This window comes from Oreochromis aureus, linkage group 22 (genome assembly GCF_013358895.1).
Source record: "Oreochromis aureus strain Israel breed Guangdong linkage group 22, ZZ_aureus, whole genome shotgun sequence".
NCBI lineage: Eukaryota > Metazoa > Chordata > Actinopteri > Cichliformes > Cichlidae > Oreochromis > Oreochromis aureus.
In genome coordinates this window covers 257,015-277,491 of record NC_052962.1, presented here as the reverse complement: position 1 = coordinate 277,491, position 20,477 = coordinate 257,015, and the positions used below count along the sequence as shown (strand labels likewise).

At 44.2% G+C, this 20,477-nt stretch overlaps 1 protein-coding gene across 1 annotated transcript; it reads right to left on the bottom strand.

Annotated features, from left to right (window-relative positions):
• Positions 1 to 4,980: 4,980 nt before the first annotated feature.
• Positions 4,981 to 20,277, bottom strand: sacm1la (SAC1 like phosphatidylinositide phosphatase a). The gene is made up of 20 exons (XM_031744934.2): positions 19,732 to 20,277; positions 17,484 to 17,581; positions 14,970 to 15,044; positions 14,763 to 14,890; positions 13,808 to 13,957; positions 12,997 to 13,056; positions 12,883 to 12,916; positions 12,694 to 12,795; positions 11,532 to 11,617; positions 11,234 to 11,320; positions 11,078 to 11,146; positions 10,904 to 10,983; positions 10,475 to 10,573; positions 10,175 to 10,313; positions 9,908 to 9,977; positions 9,742 to 9,814; positions 9,552 to 9,645; positions 8,841 to 8,933; positions 8,705 to 8,762; positions 4,981 to 7,081 (listed from the first exon to the last, which is right to left on the bottom strand). The coding sequence occupies exons 1-20, from the start codon at positions 19,758 to 19,760 to the stop codon at positions 6,945 to 6,947; spliced, it is 1,761 nt and encodes a 586-aa protein (XP_031600794.1). The 5' UTR covers positions 19,761 to 20,277; the 3' UTR covers positions 4,981 to 6,944.
• Positions 20,278 to 20,477: the final 200 nt, after the last annotated feature.

Sequence of the window (20,477 nt, the reverse complement as noted above, 5' to 3'; positions counted from 1 at the left end):
TTAATTGAATTTTACTTTTCTGTAACTCAAATTGGAGTATTTATTGACCACATTCTAACATTACACGTTCAAATGTTTCACACTTCCCTCTCTCATGCTTATTCATCTTTTTTAGAGTGTTATTTAAACCTGTATGACCAAATTTTACTCTTGAGATTGCATCGTCTTCTCTTTTACTGCTATGACTTCTACAGTGTCCAGCTGCTCTCTGTATACAATAATAATATCTACATTTTCCTTCTCTGTCCCATGGTGCCTGACACGTGTCCTTTAGCATCATCTTTACTGTATTTTACATCCATATCTACATGACTTCTTCTCGTTGCACCTTTTGCAAATTTAGCGGCCTGTTGGTTTCCATCTACACCGATATGTTCAGGAATCCATAAAAATGTCTTTCCATTCCTCTGTGTTTGATTCTACAGATTAAACTAATTGCTACATTAAAAAACAATATCGTGTCTAGAATCCAAACACATATGACAGATACTCAATGGTGCTCTACTAGAGTCCGAGCAAATCAAATACTTCCTACTGGTGCCACCTCCACCCAGTTTGCAGTGATTAAAACTGCTACAGTTCTTCAGTATGAACTGTTAAATCATCAGTAATTCTTTTATTAATCACAAAGCTTCTTTCTGGAATAACAAACAAAACACCCGCTTTATTATCTAACAATTATGATGCATCAGTATATTTTCCCACATGTTCTGAATAATTTTCCCTTATATGATCATATACCTGGTTCTTCCTTTGTGTAATGAATAAAATCAGGAGTTGTTTGGTCATATATCCATGACAGTAAATTTGAAAATGGTTCTGCTGGACTAATAAGTTTGTTAATTCCTGTCTTATTTATTTTTCCCCTATAACCAAAACTTCTTATTCGTTCACTTTTTTACTTTTTCTTAAACAAGGTTTAATTATCTCCAAAAGTTGAATCTGTTCATCTGGACGTAGCGTTTTGTGGGAGAAACGTTTCGTCACTCATCCAAGTGACTTCTTCAGTCTCAGCTGACTGCAGGTTTCCCCAAACCTTATAAACAGTACATTTGCATAATGACTGAAACCAGCCCACTGAAGGAACAATGGGCTGTGAGGTCAGTTCCTTAATCATAATTATGCAAATTCCCATGACCATTGATCAACAATCACTGACCAAAACCCACTGATCAAAGAACACTGATCAATGGCCATGAGTCCCATTCACAGAGAGTTGGGGAATGGCTGCAATCACAGCATTGTAAGATGGTGACAGATGTACCCTTAGGCCCCGTCCTCGATTCAGAGATGGTCTTTCCCTTTTCACGTAAATGGCCTCCTTGACTCCGCGCTCAAACCAGCGTTCCTCCCTGTCCAGGATGTGTACATCCTCATCGTTGAAAGTGTCCACTGGCCTGTAGGTGTAAATAGACTGCAGAGTCCTGGTCTGATGAGGTTGCTCTTCTGTGTTGTGCCATCCTCTTATCCAGAGGTTGTTTGGTTTCCCCGATGTATAAATCCTGGCAATCCTCCTGCACTTAACAGTGTACACTATGTTACTCTGTTTGTGTCGGGGGACCCGATCCTTGGGGTGGACCAGTTTTTGGCGCAGCGTATTTTGGGGTTTAAAAGCCACAGAGACCCGGTGTTTAGAAAAAATGCGTCTCAACTGCTCCGATACTCCTGACACATATGGGATCACTACAGGTTTTCGCCTGGGCAGCGGTTGTCCTTCTCTCCTGGATCGGCTGGAGCTTTCTTTAGGTGCCTTCCAGCTTTGACAAAAGTCCAGCTGGGATAACCACATTACTCAGGGCCTTCTTGATGTGCTGTTCTTCTGCCTCCCTGGCCGCTGTGTCAGTGGGGATGATGTTCGCTCTGTGTTGTAGCGTCCTGATGACACCCAGTTTGTGCTCCAGTGGATGATGAGAGTCGAACCTTAGATACTGATCCGTATGTGTAGGTTTACGGTACACGTCAGCTTTTAGATGTCCCCCATTACTGATGGAAATCTCACAGTCTAAGAAGGCTAACCTGCCACTTTTCATATCCTCCCTGCTGAATTTGATGTGTCGGTCCACCGAGTTAATGTGATCCGTGAAATGTAGTACGTCCTGAGATTTGATTTTCACCCAGGTGTCATCCACATATGTGAACCAATGGCTTGGTGGTGTTCCAGGGTAGGATAGCAACGCCCTCTTTTCCACTTCTTCCATGTACAAATTGGCCACGATGGGTGAAACTGGGGAGCCCATGGCACACCCATGTTTCTGCCTGTAGAACTGACCCTTGTATGTGAAGTAGGTGGAATGAAGACACAGTTCAAAAAGCAAACACACTTGGTCGATGCTGAGAGTGGTCCTGTTGCTGAGGTTGGTGTCATCCTGTAATCTCTTACGGACTACCTCCAACGCTTCCGTGACTGGGATGCAAGTGAAGAGAGATGTAACGTCGTACGAGACCATGGTTTCATCTGCCTCCATAATGACATCTCTCACCTTCTCAACAAAATCCAGGGTGTTCTGGATGTGGTGTTCAGAGCTGCCCACCAGCGGGTTGAGGATCGAAGCCAGAAAGTTGGAGATGTTATAGGTGACCGAGTTGATCATGCAGACAATTGGTCTTAAAGGTGCACCCTGCTTATGTATTTTCGGTAAACCATACAGACTTGGTGTAGACTCCCCTGGGTACAGCCTGTGGTATGAGGTCCGGTCAATAGCCTTGTCTTGTTCTAACTGCTTCAGACAGTCTATGACCCTCTTCCTGTAGCCACTTCCTGGGTTTTGTTTCAAGGGCTCATAAGTATTTTCATCACTGAGTAGTGACAAAATCTTCTCATGATAGTCTTTCTGGTTAAGCAATACTGTGCGCCTACCCTTGTCTGCCGGAAGGATGATAATGTTGTTGTCATCACTAAGTGAGTGCCTTCCTCTCCTCCATGGTGATGTTGGATGCTGGGGGCTTTGCGTTGCTGAGACAGGCTGAAACTTTTGTCCGTAGTTGCTCTGCTTCCACTTCTGCAATATTGTTGTTACGAATTGCTGTTTCTGTGGCTGTGATCAGCTCCACTAGAGGGATTTGTCTCGGTGTGACGGCAAAATTCAACCCTTTAGCAAGGATGTTTTTCACTGTTTGGGTAAGCTGTCTGTCAGACAAATTCTTCACCCACTTGTCCACATCCTCCATGTCGCATCCTTGTCTCTTCTGGCCACTGAGGACACTCTCCGTATTTTGTGGTGGTTTCCGACGTACAAAAAGTAAGTCAAACTTCCTTTGTTGCCTGGTCTTAGACTTCTTGTGCTGTACTAGACGAGCCTTCTCAGTGAAGTCAAAGACCTTTGTAAGAGTATTCTCATCTAAAAGCATAGTCAGTCGATGGTAAAATTTGTCTTCCTCACCCGTTCATTAAGCAACTGATGCTGTGCCTTCTGGAGGATTTTTGTTGCCCGGAAGCCTTTAACTGAAGAGCTCATTTGCAGACTTTTAGGAGTAATCCTGTTTTGTCGGCATCTGAGGCTGAATCTCAGGTGGTTCCTGTAGTCCGCCATCTTACGTGCTGTTTGCTCATACTGACGTACAAGCTTTAGGCAGTCCTTGCCAAAGTGGGTTAAAACGTCTTGATTCAACTTTTGGAGATTTACTTTCCTGGATGATTGAGAATGCATCAAGAAGGTTTAATTATATTCTGAGCTTTATGATTTTCACTGTGTCCCTTTAACTTTGCCCAATAAGTTAAAGCTATTTCATGTCTTCTGATTTCTAGAGGTTGTTCACCCATTTCAACTTGCAGTGTGGACACTGGTGTAGTTTTAATGGCCCCACAACACAACCTCAGCGCTTGATACTGAATTTTATCCAAGTTATTTAACAATGTTTTATCCGCTGAACCATAAAGCAGAACTGATCTAATGGGATCTTTATATAAAGCTTTTAATGCTGTCCTATCTGCACCCCACTCGCTGCCTTTTAAACATCTTAAAATATTCAAAACCTTTTTACATTTCTCAGTTATTTCCCCAATATGTGTTTTCCATGTAAGCCTTTTATCAAACCAAATACCTAAATATTTAAAGCAATCAACCTTTTCCATTTCATTTCCATACAATTTGAGATTAAACTGCTAATCTACTCTCTGTAAGAAATATCCAAATGACTCCATCATCAGCAAACAATGATTGATCTATATTATTAAATACCTCATTAGGGTTCAGGGTTAGCCTAACCCTACAACAGGAGATGCTGGACTAGAGCAGCTCAGGTATTGAAGGACCCGTCCCTCATGGCAACAAACTGTTCCAACTTCTGCAATCTGGCAGAAGGTTCTGGACCATCCGGGCAAGGACAGAGAGACTTCTATTCCATCCCCAAGCCATCCGAGCCCTAAACCATGGCTAAGACTCACATGATCAATAGTGTGCCAGTGATCCCTCAGAACCACAAGCAAAGGACGTCATTTTGTTATTGACTGTTATTTTTATCAGATTGTGTGAAAATGGCCTGATATTGTTTATAACGAGATCCATAACATCATATCTTCTTTATATTTTTCGTCAGCATGTTAAATGCCGTCTCACAGTACCTCCACACTACATGTAATTCTGTTCAAACACAGCGTTCCCACAGAGTCATCGGCCTTCAAGGCCCATGGACTACATTTCTGTTGCTGGTGGTTCCAAACGTAGAACCTTTTTAGAGGCTGCTGATGTCATCTTCAATCATTTGTGTACTCCATGTTTAAAAGATGGAAGCCCCACAAACATAAATGGAGCCTCTAAATGAACCATAAAGGTTGTTTTTGTAGTTTTTTTAAACAAACACTGAGTGAGTCTGTTCCTAAAACCCTCAGTAAGAAGTACTTTCACCTGATCTGATGTTAATGTGGAAAAGAGCAGGACACCAGCTCAGCTCCCATACAAAGCGTCCCACATGTCTGTCCCTGCTTTCCTTTCTATTTCACAAAGAAAAGAAACGATAAATGAAACTCCAGAAGCACAAGGGTGCTGTAACGTCTGTGTGTTCAGTTTATTAACAAAGATAAAGTCTGGTCCTGGAAGGAGAGTGCTGAAGAAGCACGAGATCATTTTCCACCACAAAACAGAGACAGGACGTGTTGTTTATAGCCGTACAATCCCAGTGTTCCTAATATGTGACGATTATCAGCAACAGTCAGACATAAAAACACCAAAGTCAGCTGTACTTCACAGAGATCATCGTCTGTGTGGAGAGACGATGTGCGTACTACTCACAGAGAGCTTACAGAGTATTAAAGATCATAAAAGAGAGAATCTTGTTATTACTTCCTAACATGACAAATGTTTCTGAAATGTGTTTGTTGCATTTTTCTAAAACCACAACAGGAAAGAAAGAAAACGAGTGTGACTCGCCGCCCTCGCTGCTGAGCCGTGAAAACACATGAACCACATATTGAGCTCCTGTCACTGGCTCCACTGTTGGACAGAAGAAAGTACGGACCCATCAGATCGCTTTGAACCCGGGGCTGCATGTGGTCAGAGGAAAGACAGAGCTGCAGCGTCCAGATCAAACCATCACTCAGTCTTTTCTGCAAATACAAATGTCCTTTTCAAAATATACAAGGATGTGTTCAGAGTTCACAGCTGATTGCATACTGTATAAGCTGGTGAAGAAGTAGCTAGACCGGACTTTGGAGCTCACTGGCAGCTCCACGGGAACGAGCACTCTCGGGTTGTGGACACACGATGAGGCGCGATCCTGTGCCTCATCTCGAACGAACGAGGGCCATAACCAAGGTAACCACTGGTTTAAGACGGTGTCCTGGGTTAATGACCAAGAAAGCTGCACCTTAAGAATAAATCCACAGAATGTTTTAACAATTAAATTATTTGGTATTCTCAAACTACAGTAAGAACGTTACTCTGTCTGTCACACCTGACTGTATTGGGGAAAAGGACCGAGGTTGTTATTTTTCCGCTACATCCAGCACCAACTCTGAAAACCTGCAACAGTGATGCAGACATGCTGCTGCAGGCCAACCTGAAACCACTGCAGGTGAAGAAAACAACATAACCGCCTGGTTACCGTCGAACGTTCTGCCAGAAACTTTGGTTCCTGGCATTCATTTAAGCCAGCGAAACATGCACAAAGACCGAGGGCAAGGTTTGATCACCAAGGCAAGCCTCAGCCATGGAGGCCCAAAACCCACTGGACTCAACCCAATGATGATATCGTGCCATACAGATAAAGCAGAACGCTGTAGTGTGCTGTGCTGTGGTCACCTGCAGGTGGCTCAGATGAGACCCTCATTCTTAACCCTGTATAATGCTGAAATGGAGCAAATCAAAGATCAGGCTGAGATGTAGGAGCCTGTAACACCGAAGCCAAACGTTTACCACTGACGGCTCTGTCAGTTACAGGTGTGTGTGGCCGCAGTTTGTGCTTCTACAAAGAACAAGGTCACCGACGCTTTTCTGAGGTCGCTTCATAGGAAGACAGATTGGCCACATAGTTATATAATTAATACACAAGTAAGGCTCATTACATTCAAAACTCCCAGAGTGCATACTTTTCATTGCAATACAACATAGGTTTTAATATGTGCATGTTTCATCGCCACGACTGTTGAAGCTAACGTACGAGGAAAGAAAGCACAAACAAGCCCAACCAAAGGGAAACACAGTGGTAGTGTAGTCATGGAAACAACCAACACCAACGAAACCAAGCTAGCTAAACCAACGGCAAACTAAAGCCTGGGGACCAAGGGAAACGAAATTAAATGAAAAGCACGGTACGCAGTGTGTGCAGTACAACTGAAGGTGGTCAAATGTGCTGCAGACAGAAGACAGAGAGACTGTTTTGTATGAGAAAGTCCAGAGGGCAACACGGAGGCGGCAGGTCAACCCGGACTCCAGACCTGCCGAAGGTGAAGATGATGAGGTATACGAGCCCGCCGGACCCAGCTCATCCTCACATACACAAGCGCACACTTAGTCCATCTTCTCCTTGTGAACCAACTTGGGGGCGTCCACAAAGTCTTGGCCATTAAACAGGATGATAGTGGCTGTAATTGCACTTGCAGCCCCCCAGAACATCACATAAGCCAGGGTCTCTGTCCATGTATCACCTGGAAGGCAGACAGCAGACATCAAGTATCATCATCATCATCATCATCATCGGGAGCACTTTTAGGCTGTTACTCTGTAAACAAAGCAGCGGCAAACGAGCTGCTTTCACTACACAACTTTGATCCCTTTGGCCAAGTGTGCGGTTGGATTCTCACCCTGAAATGTTTTGCAGAACAAATTCAAAGTAAAGAATAAAATGATATTAATTATTAACAAATATCAAGAATATTCTTTAAACTCATCTTTAAAATTATGATGCAATTAGTGCAATCTAGAAAAAGAAGACAAAAAAAAGGAGGCAGCGACGAGACTTTATCCAGACAGAAATGGAACCTGAAGCTCCAGAAGTCTGGTCCATGTTTTACATGAAGGCTGTAATTGTTGCTTCAACGTGTAGTTTGGGGACTACTTTTACCAAACAACAGCAACACAAAGCTTGTGAAGCTGTTCTGGCTGAACTCAAAAAGACCTGAGATAAAGTTACCAAAATCCTGAAGATATTCATTTCACACGAGGCCTGTTTGATATTCATATTACACAGTGGAGGGCTGACAAACACTTTCCTAAACAAGCACGATGGCTGTCTCTGATGTATAAAACTCTATTTGATAAGAACTGGATGTTGTATCGAGACACGTTGGTCCTTTAACAACTTAGGAATCACAAAGAAACTCAGCGTATAGACTTTGCCAGGATATTTAAGGTCAGTAGGATTTTTTACTGCCTATGATAAATCCATAGGCAGTAAAAAAGATGGATGTAGCTAGTGTGACATCACCCGAGTATAATTTTGAAGGCTCATGGTGAGTGTTTACATTGTTGAAAGCAGCTGTGAGGAGGGCAGATGTGACTGAGGCTGACACCAGCATGATGATGGTGTCCTTAGATCACAGGTGTCGAACTCCAGGCCTGGAGGGCCGGTGTCCTGCAGGTTTTAGATGTGTCCTTGATCCAACACAGCTGATTTAAATGGCTAAATGACATCATCAACATGTCTTGAAGTTCTCCAGAGGCCTGGTAATGAACTAATCATTTGATTCAGGTGTGTTGACCCAGGGTGAGATCTAAAACCTGCAGGACACCGGCCCTCGAGGCCTGGAGTTTGACACCCCTGCCTTAGATCATTGAACTTTATCTGCTTACTTAGTCAGGGTGCTGTTTTCCTAAAGAAGTCTTTTTGCAACCACGGGCCAGCTGTGGCTCAGGATGTGGACGACCATTCAGAACATGAGCAGCTTTTGCCTGCATGTCAAAGTATCCTTGGGCACCCTTTGGAGTGCCTCAGTGTCAGGTTAGAAGTGAAGGGCTTGTTGTTAAAGTGCTGCAAGTGCAAAACGCCCATGCATTTACCAGAGCACATACATCACCCCTTGATAGCCATTAAAATAATGCAAGTTTGGGGCAAGCTGCATGACGATCTGAAAACTACGTCCACCTTTTATACCATCTATAGTTAAACCCTGGATTCATCTCTATAGCCTGGGAATCACACCAAGTTCTCAGTGAGCTCAGTCACTCACTTCATTTCATACTGAATAAAACATAAGTGTTCCAATGGAGGAACTGGACAGTGCTCGTCTATGCCAAACTAAACAGGATTAAGGATCAGCAGTTGTACATACCAGCCATGAGAAGACAGACAATGCACATGGAAAATGCCACCAGCATAATGATGGGCAGCTGCAAAAAATAAAAACATGAGTTAGTCACAACGTCCTGCTGCTGGTGACGACAGGAAACGGTGCTGATAGTACTGACTGTGAGGAACTTCCAGTCCTTTTGCACACGAAGCGGGGTGGGTCCATCCGACTCATCGACTGCAAAGTTACCCAGGAACAGGTCGATGGAGTCCTGAAACCAGCAACAACGCACATGCATAAATCTGAACGTGGCTGCATTACACCTAATTTCTGCAACAATTAAGACCAAAGCAGAGCCAGTGAATGTGGGCTTTATGTGGACCCAGTTGTATTTGAGAAGGCAAGTCTGTCATTAACCAGTGGGACCATCCATCCATCCAGGGTCACGGGGGGTGGAGCCTATCTCAGCAGTCTCAGGGCGCCGTTACCAGTCTGTTGCAGGGCTAACAGATAACCATTCACACCTATGGGCACCTTAGAGTTTCCAGTTAACCTGTCCCCACTAACTGCATGTCTGTGGACTGTGGGAGTAAGCTGGAGAGAACCCACGCAAACACGGGGAAAACATGCAAACTCCACACAGAAAGACCTGATGGAGGAACTGAACTCAGGACCTTCCTGCTGTGAGGCAACAGTCAATTATGTGTTTCCATAGAGCACTTTCTGCTCATCTCCTAAGACTTCGGGTTCAGAGTTAGCGATGTCTCAGATGATGACCGTTAATATTCTACACCGAGTCCAAACTTTATCAGAATCAAGACTAAAATGGTCTGTTGTTCTGACACTAAACTTATTTCTTAAGTGACAAAGTGTGTAATAGTTTTCACACCTGTCTGAATCCATCAGAGAAGTTGTTTTTGTAATAGCGGATCATCGAGTTCCAGCCATCCATCATTAGCCCCCACCTGGTCCGCTTCCCTGTCCTGAAAGAGAGGAACTCTGGTTAAACAGCAGTCATCAGAGCAGTATAACCAAGGGCTGAGTACATGTTAGTCAGTGTGGATGCTCCTGTACGGTACCTTGTGAAGTCTGTTTTTAAGGCTCCAGTTCCTGCATACTGTACAGCGCATGCATTGGCATTGTCAGCCCATGCTGGTTAGAGAGCACACACACACAAAAACAACATGAGGCTACAGTTTCTACCAATCACACTTCACATGCAGCTGTGCTAACAGAGTATCCTACCGTTCTTGTAGATCTTTTCAAACTCGGCCTGCTCTTCAATGCGCTGCCCCACATTCAGAACCCCCATCCTCTGTGGAGACACAGGAACAACACCTGTACGACTCTTCTAAAACTGCACCTTCCCAAGCTGGCCCAGTCAACCAGCTTATTTCATTTACATGTACAGTCTGCTCTCTATGCTAAAAGCATTACAAACCAACAGGGCAGAAGTGTTACCACTGCAGCATTACACCACACAGTACGACTGACAGCTGTGACCTTAAATACCTGGAGCTGAGACTGCAGCGAGCGTCGAGCCAGCAGGCTCTGGATGACATTGGTCCTGTCCAGGCAGTCCATGCAGTTACTGCGGAACACGCCTTTCTGCTGGGCCACCGTCTTTCCCTCCAAGTTCACCATGAAGTACCTACACACACACACACACACACACACACACACACACACACACACACACACACACACACACACACACACACACACACACACACACACACACACACACACCCCGAGTCCATCATCACAGTGAACTGCTCGACATTAGCAAAGAACAGCTGCTCGTTTTATTACCCGTATTCATCTTGTTTGTCAGCAACAGCATCCACTAGGATCTGGAGACGGTCCCACCTCATGTGACTGCACTCTTTGTGGAAGTCGAAGGCTATGTATCTGTGGACAGAGGAGCAGGTCACACTGTAGATTATAAAGGAGACAACTGGAGGGCAGACTGCTTAAAAAAACAAAACAAAACGAAGACTAAATCTTTGAAAGCTTGTCACAGCACACTGACTGAAAAGGTTTGTAGAACAACTAAAACTGATGTAACACCAGTGTCGTTCTTATTTCTGTAAATATAAAGATGAATCAATAAAACAATAGTTTATATAAGGCAGCCTCTTCTTATCAAACACTTTTGATGAGGAAGGTCAAACTGCTGAACCTGATTGATTAAGGTAACACTGACTCAGTGACCAGTAAGAAACACAGGGTGACACTTACTTGAGCATATCATTATTCATGCCAGACACCATCCTAGCAAAGGCCTGCTCCAGTGGCTTCTCTGAGCCCTTCTGATTCACCTGAGCAGGAAGAAGACAAACACAAACTGGTCAGACTGGTCTCCTGAGTGCTTCCATTTACCAGTAAGTGACTAAGGAAAGGAGGACGGCTCACCAGGTTCAGAATCGTTTGCTTCCCATAGATGAGGAGCTGAGAGTCGAAATGCCTCTGGAAGCCGTCCATCTGTACAACATTTCCATTAGGTTAGCCTAAGATTTCCATTTCACACGTTTGAAACGAACATGCAGATGTGCAGAAAGATCAGCTTACATGATTTGTGGTTTTGCTGATTATAGGTTTGGGTTTGTATCTGAGGTTGGGTCTCTGACTCCAGTAAAAGGGCATCGAGCCTCGTGTCTGGTTGTTTCAAAGAAAAAAAAAGACAGCTGTGAAATACCATCCATCCGTTTTCTTCAGCCGGTCCTCATCAGGGTCGCAGGGGGCGGGACTCTGTCCCAGCCACCATAGGAGGCAGCACAGCGTGTGACGCAGGGCTAACACATCTTAAACCATAAATGATCCTCAATGCAGTAAAAACATCGATGATATGATGAACCCTTAAACTTACCTGCACAAATGAAGCCTTTGCTCCCTCATACAAAACGATCTGCTCAGTCTCCACAAAGTTAGCAGCATGGCCTTCAGAGTCGATGCCTGCAGACACAGACACCATCAGTCAGCACCGTCTGCTACTGTACAGTGGAGCATGGTGATACTGCCACACAGCAGTGGACACAGGGTGCTCTTCATTACCATCCGCCGCTCAGTACAGACTTTTACACTGGTGCATGGTCACATTAAACAAGGCAGCAGTTTGAAATAATGAGGTCAGGAGGTATGTGCAAGTAATCCTTGTGAGCTGCAAGCTCCGGGTTTAAGCTGCACAAAGGTTTCATTCTTCGTACTGACGGTTTATAAGGAACAGCCAAGCAGCTAACATTAGACAGAGGATGATGCACCAGTGCTCAGTATATGACAAAGAAGGATTAGTTTGAACTGGTTATGCAAAGCCCCTCTAGGTCACCCAGAGAATAAAATGATGGGTGTGTGTCAAGAGATTTATTCTAAATAACACTTCTTCAGCTGAGAGTCAGAGAGGAGAAACACACACTGCAGTTAGTTTACTTGCAAGCAAGGGCAGCCACAGCGCCCGCACAGAAGTGAGGGCTCTGAGACTCGCGCCGTGCCACTGCCCTGGTCTTTATTTATACATCATTGTGTGTGTGTGTGTGTGTGTGTGTGTGTGTGTGTGTGTGTGTGTGTGTGTGTGTGTGTGTGTGTGTGTGTGTGTGTGTGTGTGTGACCCCATAAATGACTTCCCTAAACCTGCTGGTCTGGAAGTCCAACAGTTCATCTAAACAAAAGGCACTTAGCCTAAAACAGACATAGATACGTTTATCCTATCATAAAACAATAAGACAAGGTACGACCTCTGCCATGCTCCCAGGATGTAGGTGTGAAAGCCAGAACACTCTGGAATGCACATAAAGGTCCTTGCAGCCTTCTACAGATCACACATCCTATCACTACACAATCGATTATACACCTCTAAGCATATATGGAAACTTATATCATTAAAAGATTATACTGACTACTAAGTACAATTTTCCATTGACAGTGTGAAAATTAGCAGAACAGGCGCTCTTTAAGAAAAGTCTCGGCTGTCAGCCAAAACGTAACAGCACACTGCACTGAGACGACGCTTCAGCGCCACGCTCTGAGGTTTTTACCTCTCACGTAGTATCTGACGCCAGCCCGGAAGCAGCTTCTCCTCGATATGAGGATCCACTCAAAGATCTTCCCATTTATACGGCACGGTTTCATGACGATGACTGAACCGGGTCGGTCAAAGAAAAAAAGGCTTTGCTTACGATTTTAGGAAGAAAAAAAAAACCTTTCACATTCAATGCAAAGGATACATCCATGGATGACGGGAAGGGCAAACTTGTGAAGCTATGGAGAGACAGTGAAGGTCAGTAATTAAGCACAACAAGTACAAACACATGCATCAGTGTAAGTGAGGCTCAGGTCACCTCGGGCTGCCCAGCCAGCTCTCTCAGCAGGTTCCCGTTCCACACAAACCTCTGATCAGCCTGAAAATAATCACAAGCATCGACACATGATCATTGGGCAAGACTTTACATTAATGTTGCATTTAAGTTTAAAACAAATGTCAAATTAAGGATGTGCGATTTAAAAATAAATAACTAAAATACTACTGTGAATACTTTACACATAAATAAATACCTCGAGCAATAAATACAGCAAAAAAACACAAAAGAAATATTTTATTTTGAGAAATCTTCTTTCAGCTGCTCCCTTTAGGGGTCTCCACGTCTGCCTCCATCTCCTCCTATCCCAGCACCCTCCTGTCACTCCACCCTTCACTACATCCACGAAGCTCCTGAGGTCTTCCTCTGTTCCTCCTGCCTGGCAGCTGCATCTTCATCCTCCTTCGTCCGATATATCTGCCATCACGGCAGGTCGTAAACCTTCCCTTTCACAAACCACCCCGACACTCGACTTCAGCCGCTCCACCCTGCCTGTACTCGGTTCTTCACCTCTCTTGTGCAGCCTCTGTTGCAGTGGATGGTGTCCCAGGTATTTAAACTCGCCTGCCTTCACTACCGCTGCTCCTTGCATGTTCACCTTCCCACCTGTCTCACTCACACACTCTGTCATGCTTTTACTCATTTTATCTCCACCTCTCCTCCACCTGCTCCCTCAAAGCAAACGTCACATCTGTAGAGCTGCATATCGTTCCCTAGACCAGTTCAAAGTCACCTGTCTGTGTTTACACTGAGTGCATCGGCTGCTAACACCTATTAAGACGACATGTTTCACCCTCTCAAGCAGACTCATCTCCTGGAAGTCGGGGCTGGTGTTGGCGAGCCGCTGCAGTGTGTGCGTCAGGTCGAAGTCTGTGCAGAAGTAGAAGCCGTCTGTGGTCAGCACGTTGTTCAGCATAGAGAGGAAGGTCTTATTCTCCTGAGACTAGACAAGGAAAGGAAACACATGTTTAGATGGCAGGAAAACTCATGACAGGTCACTTTGCTGCATGTCACAAATTCTACATTGTTAGGCGATTCACCAACTGTGTACCAAACGTGACAGTCTGTCAGGTACGGACATTTCAGTTCTCTGTTTTAAAAACAGCATGCATATCTGTCTCTCTTACAGGTCAGGTCATCGAATCAGGCCAGATTAGGCTCTGCTTTAGCCTGACGGCGTATGGGGCGCCTCCACTTTAGCTTTTCTGAATCGCTGCTTCACAGCTGGGCTGATGTCAGCACAGAGCAAAGCCTCACAACTACTTACTCACTGAAACAAAGACAGTGTTACTGGCTTACCACAGTCTGTCCCTGTTGCTATTCCTACACTGACTAACAAAGTTGATTTGTTTTGTTTCAAAACAAGGTGTCCTATTAAAATGAGCAGACTACAGCGACAGCAGCACAGGCTGCGTGCACTGGAAACCTCAGCATGAGGTCTGATGCATGTCAGACAGAGATGGTCTTAGTGTGACAGTCTGTCAGCATTACCAGCTGTGTGTGTGGATTAATCTCACTCAAAGCGAGTGAGCACACACACAAGAAAAACAAAAACAAAAACAAAAAAAAAAAAAAAAACAAAACAAAAAAAAAAAAAAAACACGGAACATGCTAAATGTTTGCTGCACACGAGCATACCACGTATACTTTTTAAATATGAATGAGCTTTTCTCTTTTTTCCACAAATAATACTTAATACCTTTGAATTTTTGAATTTCCTTTGGGATCAATGATGCAGTCTTACTGACCTGTATCTCAGACAGATGCAGCACTGTCTTCTTATAAGAGATCACATCAAAGTCCACAGCCTTCCACACAGCGTGGCCCAGAAGGCTGCCGACATTTCTCTTCCTGGTGATGACAACGAGGTACATCCCTGCGGTGGAAGCAGCAGTGTTTTACTGCACAGGTTCAAAGAGCAGCTCGGACAGCAGTGATGTGTGTGTGCTACATACCAGCTACCAAGCGGATAGTTCCCATGATGCCACAGATAGGCCTGGTAACTGCAGAGGGAGGAACGTCCTTTTTACCTGTGACAGGAACAAAAGTTTGGTTTTTATTCCTCTGAATTCTCCATCTCAGTTACACACAAGGCTTCAGCTTCACTGCAACATATCGTTCATATTTAATCATATTTGTGGACGAATACACAGAAGGGCCAGCTGCTTTTGTCTGAAGAGAGAACCTCTTCATCACAAAGAAGTGACGGCCATTTGTGAAGCATCAGGGGCCTTTAAATTAAAACAAAGTACACCTGTCCTGGGTGCTGTACTCGAGTCACCACAACATACAAGTTCAGAGGGTTGGTCTACAAAGCTGACCTGAACCTTTAGAAGCAGTGTGTGCGTGTGTGTGTGTGTGTGTGTGTGTGTGTCTGGAGTTTGAGCCCTGACTTAATCAGAGAATGAACAAAACAAAAAGGAAGTATTCAAAAAACTCCTGTGAAAGTACGAAGACGCTTTAAAGGAAACTATTTCAAAAGCAGGTCTACAGTATAACTGAAAACAAACAGTAATAATGTCGGCTGCTGGTGCCACTCCCACACGTGGTATCGCCCTCACGCTCCAATGTCGCCTCATTCTCGACGTATCACATTGATAAACTTGCGTGTCCAACAGCACTCAGTAATGTACAGCTCAGGGGGAACAAGGGAAGCACAGAGCGTCATGTAACATTCATTTGAAATTTTTTCCTCATTTCACTAATCATTCACTTTGATGTGTGTATGTGCTCATATAACAAAACTACTTTACCTTTAAACCGTCCTGTGGAGAAACACTGAAATACAACTGGAAGAAAGAACGAGTGCCATTTCTCACAGGGAGTGCACAGGTGGGGGAACAGGGACAGGTGAGCAGGGACCTGCTTGGACCCGGGTGATTAAACAACAACCATCTGGAGAGCCAAGATGGCAAAAACCTCCAACACTCATTTGGTTCAGTGCTCGGTAATTTAGCACGAACTATCTTTAGCACTCTGATAATACAGAATCTTTAATCGTCTCCACTCTGAAGTCTTTTCTAGAAAAAGACGACTTGAGCTTGAACCAGAGTTTAAACGAGCCAGAGCAGAATCAAGAATGTTTGTGGACAGCAGCGTTGTTGTAGTGTTCAGGAATCAACTCAAAGTTTGTTTCTGCATTTCCACTTTCACCTGCCGTCCTGCTTCAAACTGAGAGCGCAGAGTTCTGGAAAATCCTGGAATCATTAGTTGAACCTTTTCAACACAGTACACAGTGGGAGCGTGCACACTTTTGTGGAAATCCACGTTTACTATTCCTTCTGCACTGATATGATCCATGTTAAGGCCAACAGGCTCTGACCAGGTTTATCTTAAGTCCTCAGGTGGACCTGATTTAGCTCGAGACTTCACTCACGAGAGGAGATACAGAACTCCAAACTAGGACAAATCTGAGATGACTTTGATCCATGACCGAGAAGGACAATTCAGTGAGGTCCCGGGTTAAAGTGCAGTTTACACTGGAACCAGCCCTGCACGGGAAACCAGGCCATGATGTTTAAATGGATCCAGTTTAAAGTTTTAGAGCAGAAATAAACAACAGCACTGAGAGCTCAACTCAAGTGGTTATATAATTATATTCAATCCAAATTCAAATGCTTACTTAACTGCTCTGAGTACTAATCTCTGATGCTTTGTAACTTTGTTGCATTTTACTGTTAATTTACTTAAAACTGATAACTGTTTTTGTTGAGTCAGCTAGAGCAAAGAAAGCCCAGCTGTGTTGAACTTGCTTCATAGTATAAGTGGGTGCTAAATGCAAACAATTAAAAAGCATATTTAAACATCCATAATGAAAATATCAGACGAGAGTTTGGAAAGTTGGAAAGATAAAACATAAAATCCCCAAAAGCAGCTTATTTAACATAATCTGCAAAAAATGTGCAGCACAGTCTTGTTTTAATGAGATAAAACATCATGACATGTAAATGCAGGTAGACAGGGCTTTACTAATTTTAACATCACCTTGTTTGCTTTATCTTCCCATATGGGGACGAGTGAGATGGACAGATCGCACAGAGCGTGTCAAAAGAGTTCATCTTATCCAGTAGACTATCTACTTCCTCTGAGGACGGGCTCAGGAGTGTGACTGAGCTTAGCTTGGACAGCAGTCCTGATGTACACATGCATACACACACTTAGCAGCTCTGTTTAAAATGACTTAAGACTTTTACAAGCAGCACAGAGCAGTAGGGCTCACAGTGGACGGTCTAAGCTTCTTATATCCCTGTAACAGTGACATGTAGTTACCGCATGCAGGCTAACACTCTTGAATGTGTTGTAAACATTTTCATGTATATCATGTGTCAGGCCACCTGGCTTTTTATTCTCATATAGTCTGAGAATGTCAGAAAGTTCTTTAGATGTGATTAGCTGACAAAGTCCAAACTGAGGCGCGTCTCAACGACAGCGATCATAAGCGATGCTCAGCACTTTCAAACACAGCCTACCTGTGAGGGTCATCTCATTCGAGACCCTGTCGATTGCCAGCACAGCATCGGCACCCTCATCGCAGGCCTCGATGAAGAACTTCTCAGGGGTCGTGTGCCTGAGAGAGGGAAATGGGAGGAAAGAGGAAATTTTCAGATACACATGAAAATATAGCCGGGAGGTGTTTAGTCAACAAATAATGTCAATTGTTCGACAGCATCAACTGTCAATGCTTATTATACTTCAACCAATCACTCAACTACAACCAAAGATCAGTGAAATGCCAAAAACAACCCCTTTGGTTCTTTATTGCTAATTTTCTTTGTCACATGTCCCTGGAAACACAATATTTCTGCCTTTGTTGGCTGAAAACAAACAAACAACTTGTCTGAAGTCATCTTTCACTCTACAAAGCTCCAATGCTCATTTTTGTGACAGACACTTTCCCACTTGTTATTAATTAAACAATGACAAACACGCTGGCAGAGGAACTCCAGCCATCTTCCTCTTAAACAAAAGCTCAACTGTTACCAAAACCTACGATGCCAGGAGCACGATGTTGTGATAAACCAGTGTTAAACACAAATATCAAAACTAAATATTTAATTCACGCTGCGTATTAGGAAATGTTTCAGTGAACTTTCAAATTGAGGCTTTTATTTAAAGTCAAAGCGCAGACTGTCAGCACGTACACTCTGTATGATGGAAATCTGAGAGAAGAGCACATCTGTAGTCTCATGTTTGCTTTGTGACCCCAGGTAGCCTCCAGAGCAGCACACAGGTTCAGAGTGGACGCTGCTCTGGGTTGTTCTGCTGACAGAACAGGCCACAGTTTAAACACAGCATATCTACGCCTACACACATTTAAGAAAATTTCAGGGTCACTTAATGCTGCCATAAGCAGAGATATGCTTTGTGATTGACAGTCAGTGTAAAAATGAGAACAATGAAGGAGAACAAAGAGAACAAAAGAGACCAAATAAGGTCCCACAGCCAGGAGCCACAGCGTGGACAACAGGCAAGTGCGAATCAGGACAGGTTTCATCTGCAGTCCTTGAAAACTATGGCATCAAAAGCACAATAAGACACACACACACACAATAATCAGGTGGTGAACGTGACCCCCATGGTGGAAAACACAGAAAATAGAGTACTGTTTAACTGTGGGAGGGTGTACTCTGACCCCACACCACAGTGTGGACCAAACAGGGAACACGTTTTCAAACAGCCGGTTTTGTTCTGAGGTAACTTTTGTCAGTGTTAAAATGACCAGTCGTGTGAAGAGTAACACATGACTGTAGACTGGTCTAAATCACACTTCTAGGCCCACAGTGCTGGGATGCATCAGGTTAAGGTGTACCCAACACTATCTTTGTACACAGAGGCATCTTAAACACGTGGGGCCCCAAATTCTCCAGTGTTAAATGAAAGACTGGCATTATTGTCAATAATAACTGGACAATTATTTACAAATTACCAAGAAATGTTAGGTCTGTACTTTATTTGAAAATGTTCTTAGTCAAAAGTTTTTGTTTGTTTGGCATTTCCCCCAGTTAGATAATGCCAGTGCTCATTGTACAGTCAATGGTCCAAACTCGGAGGGTCCATTTACCTAACCTAACATGTATGACATACTACAGAGGTATGCCTCATTACATGCTCCGTGTTGGGAAAGGCTGAGGAACACCCAAAACCTTCACTCATGTAAGTAAAACACGCTGCAGGTAGAGGCAGGACCGGTAGGGCTGGGTACTTTAAATAAAGGGCATGATCGAGGGTGTGCCGGGGCTGAGCTGCCAGCTGCCGCACAGCTAATGTCACATGTCCGCGTTTATCAGTGTTAGGCTCAGTTACAGCTGAGTGACATTCACAAGTAAATATAAAACCTGCACGTCTAAAAACGCATCGCGGAACTGCCAGCCGTGAAGTGCCATTAAAGCCGGAGGGAGCAGCTGTGCAGCAGCTAGCTGGGTGAATGAAGCCTCCCTGAACAACAAAGGCGCCCGTCGGCGCTCTCACCCACGGCGACACTGGCTAAGTGTTCATAATGAATGAGAGTGGAGAGAAACTTGGCTGGTTCCTGCTCCGCCGGCCGAGCCTGTCAGCAAACTTCAGCTGCTGTGTCATCTACCCCACCAGCACCGCTGAGCCCCCGCAGCTGCTTCACCTCTCACGGACAGCCACTCGTCTTATGTGCCTTTAACCGGAGCTGTGAGCAGAAGAGCCGCAGACAGAAACACTAAGCTGTTCCGTATGAACACTACTTACAAATTGTATCTCTCGTAGCAAGTCGCCATCTTCGCTCCTTCTGTCCGACCTCAGTGACGACAGCAATGCGAGGACCTGCAGGCGTTGCCAGATACGAGGTGTAAAGCACAGAGCAGGCGCGGGGCCTGAAGTGCACGTTTTTCCTGCCAAGCCCAGTGAACCTGGCACCCTGAGACAGACTTGGTGATGGGTGGTACTTGTAGTTTAATCCGGTTCGGTCGCTGCAACTGTCACTGGCTGTGCGAACAATTGCGCAGCCGCACGTCACATGGTTAAGGGTTAGTCGGACTTTTGCAAATGAGTCTTTTTTTCTTCTGTAAAAGTCTGCATTATGCACTAAATGAATAACTTGTTTCTACTTCACGGTTTAGATTTAAGTGCAGACAGCTGAATACACAAATACATACAAACCATGGCTCAAACTTCCTGTTTCTAACTTAATTCTTAGTCTGTGGGTATCAGATGAAGTCACAGTGTCACTGTAGTTTGCCGTTTTCATTAAGAAAAATAGGTGTGGTGCAGCAGGCCATCTGACCTCCTCCTTTCACCAGTAAAAGCCCTTTCAAAGAGCTTTATTGGTGGCCTAAGAAATTCGCTTATAATGAACATCTCGCCTTTTACACATTATTGACTGTACAATGAAATCAGATAGAACTTATTTGAAGGAGTAGGAGGTGGAAAAAAGCTCAGAGTGCACCCAGCGTGGACTAACCCACCCATCGTGATTATTTATTTGTTCGTTTTTA

Bases quoted from the DNA above. Each gene is read 5' to 3' on its own strand.
- sacm1la (XM_031744934.2), bottom strand. From the start codon at position 19,760: ATGGCGACTTGCTACGAGAGATACAATTT. The intron at 9,646-9,741 runs GTACCGTACAGG...CCTCTCTTTCAG, and splicing joins TTAAAAACAGACTTCACAAG to GACAGGGAAGCGGACCAGGT. The intron at 8,934-9,551 runs GTGTGAAAACTA...TGCTGGTTTCAG, and splicing joins TCTCTGATGGATTCAGACAG to GACTCCATCGACCTGTTCCT.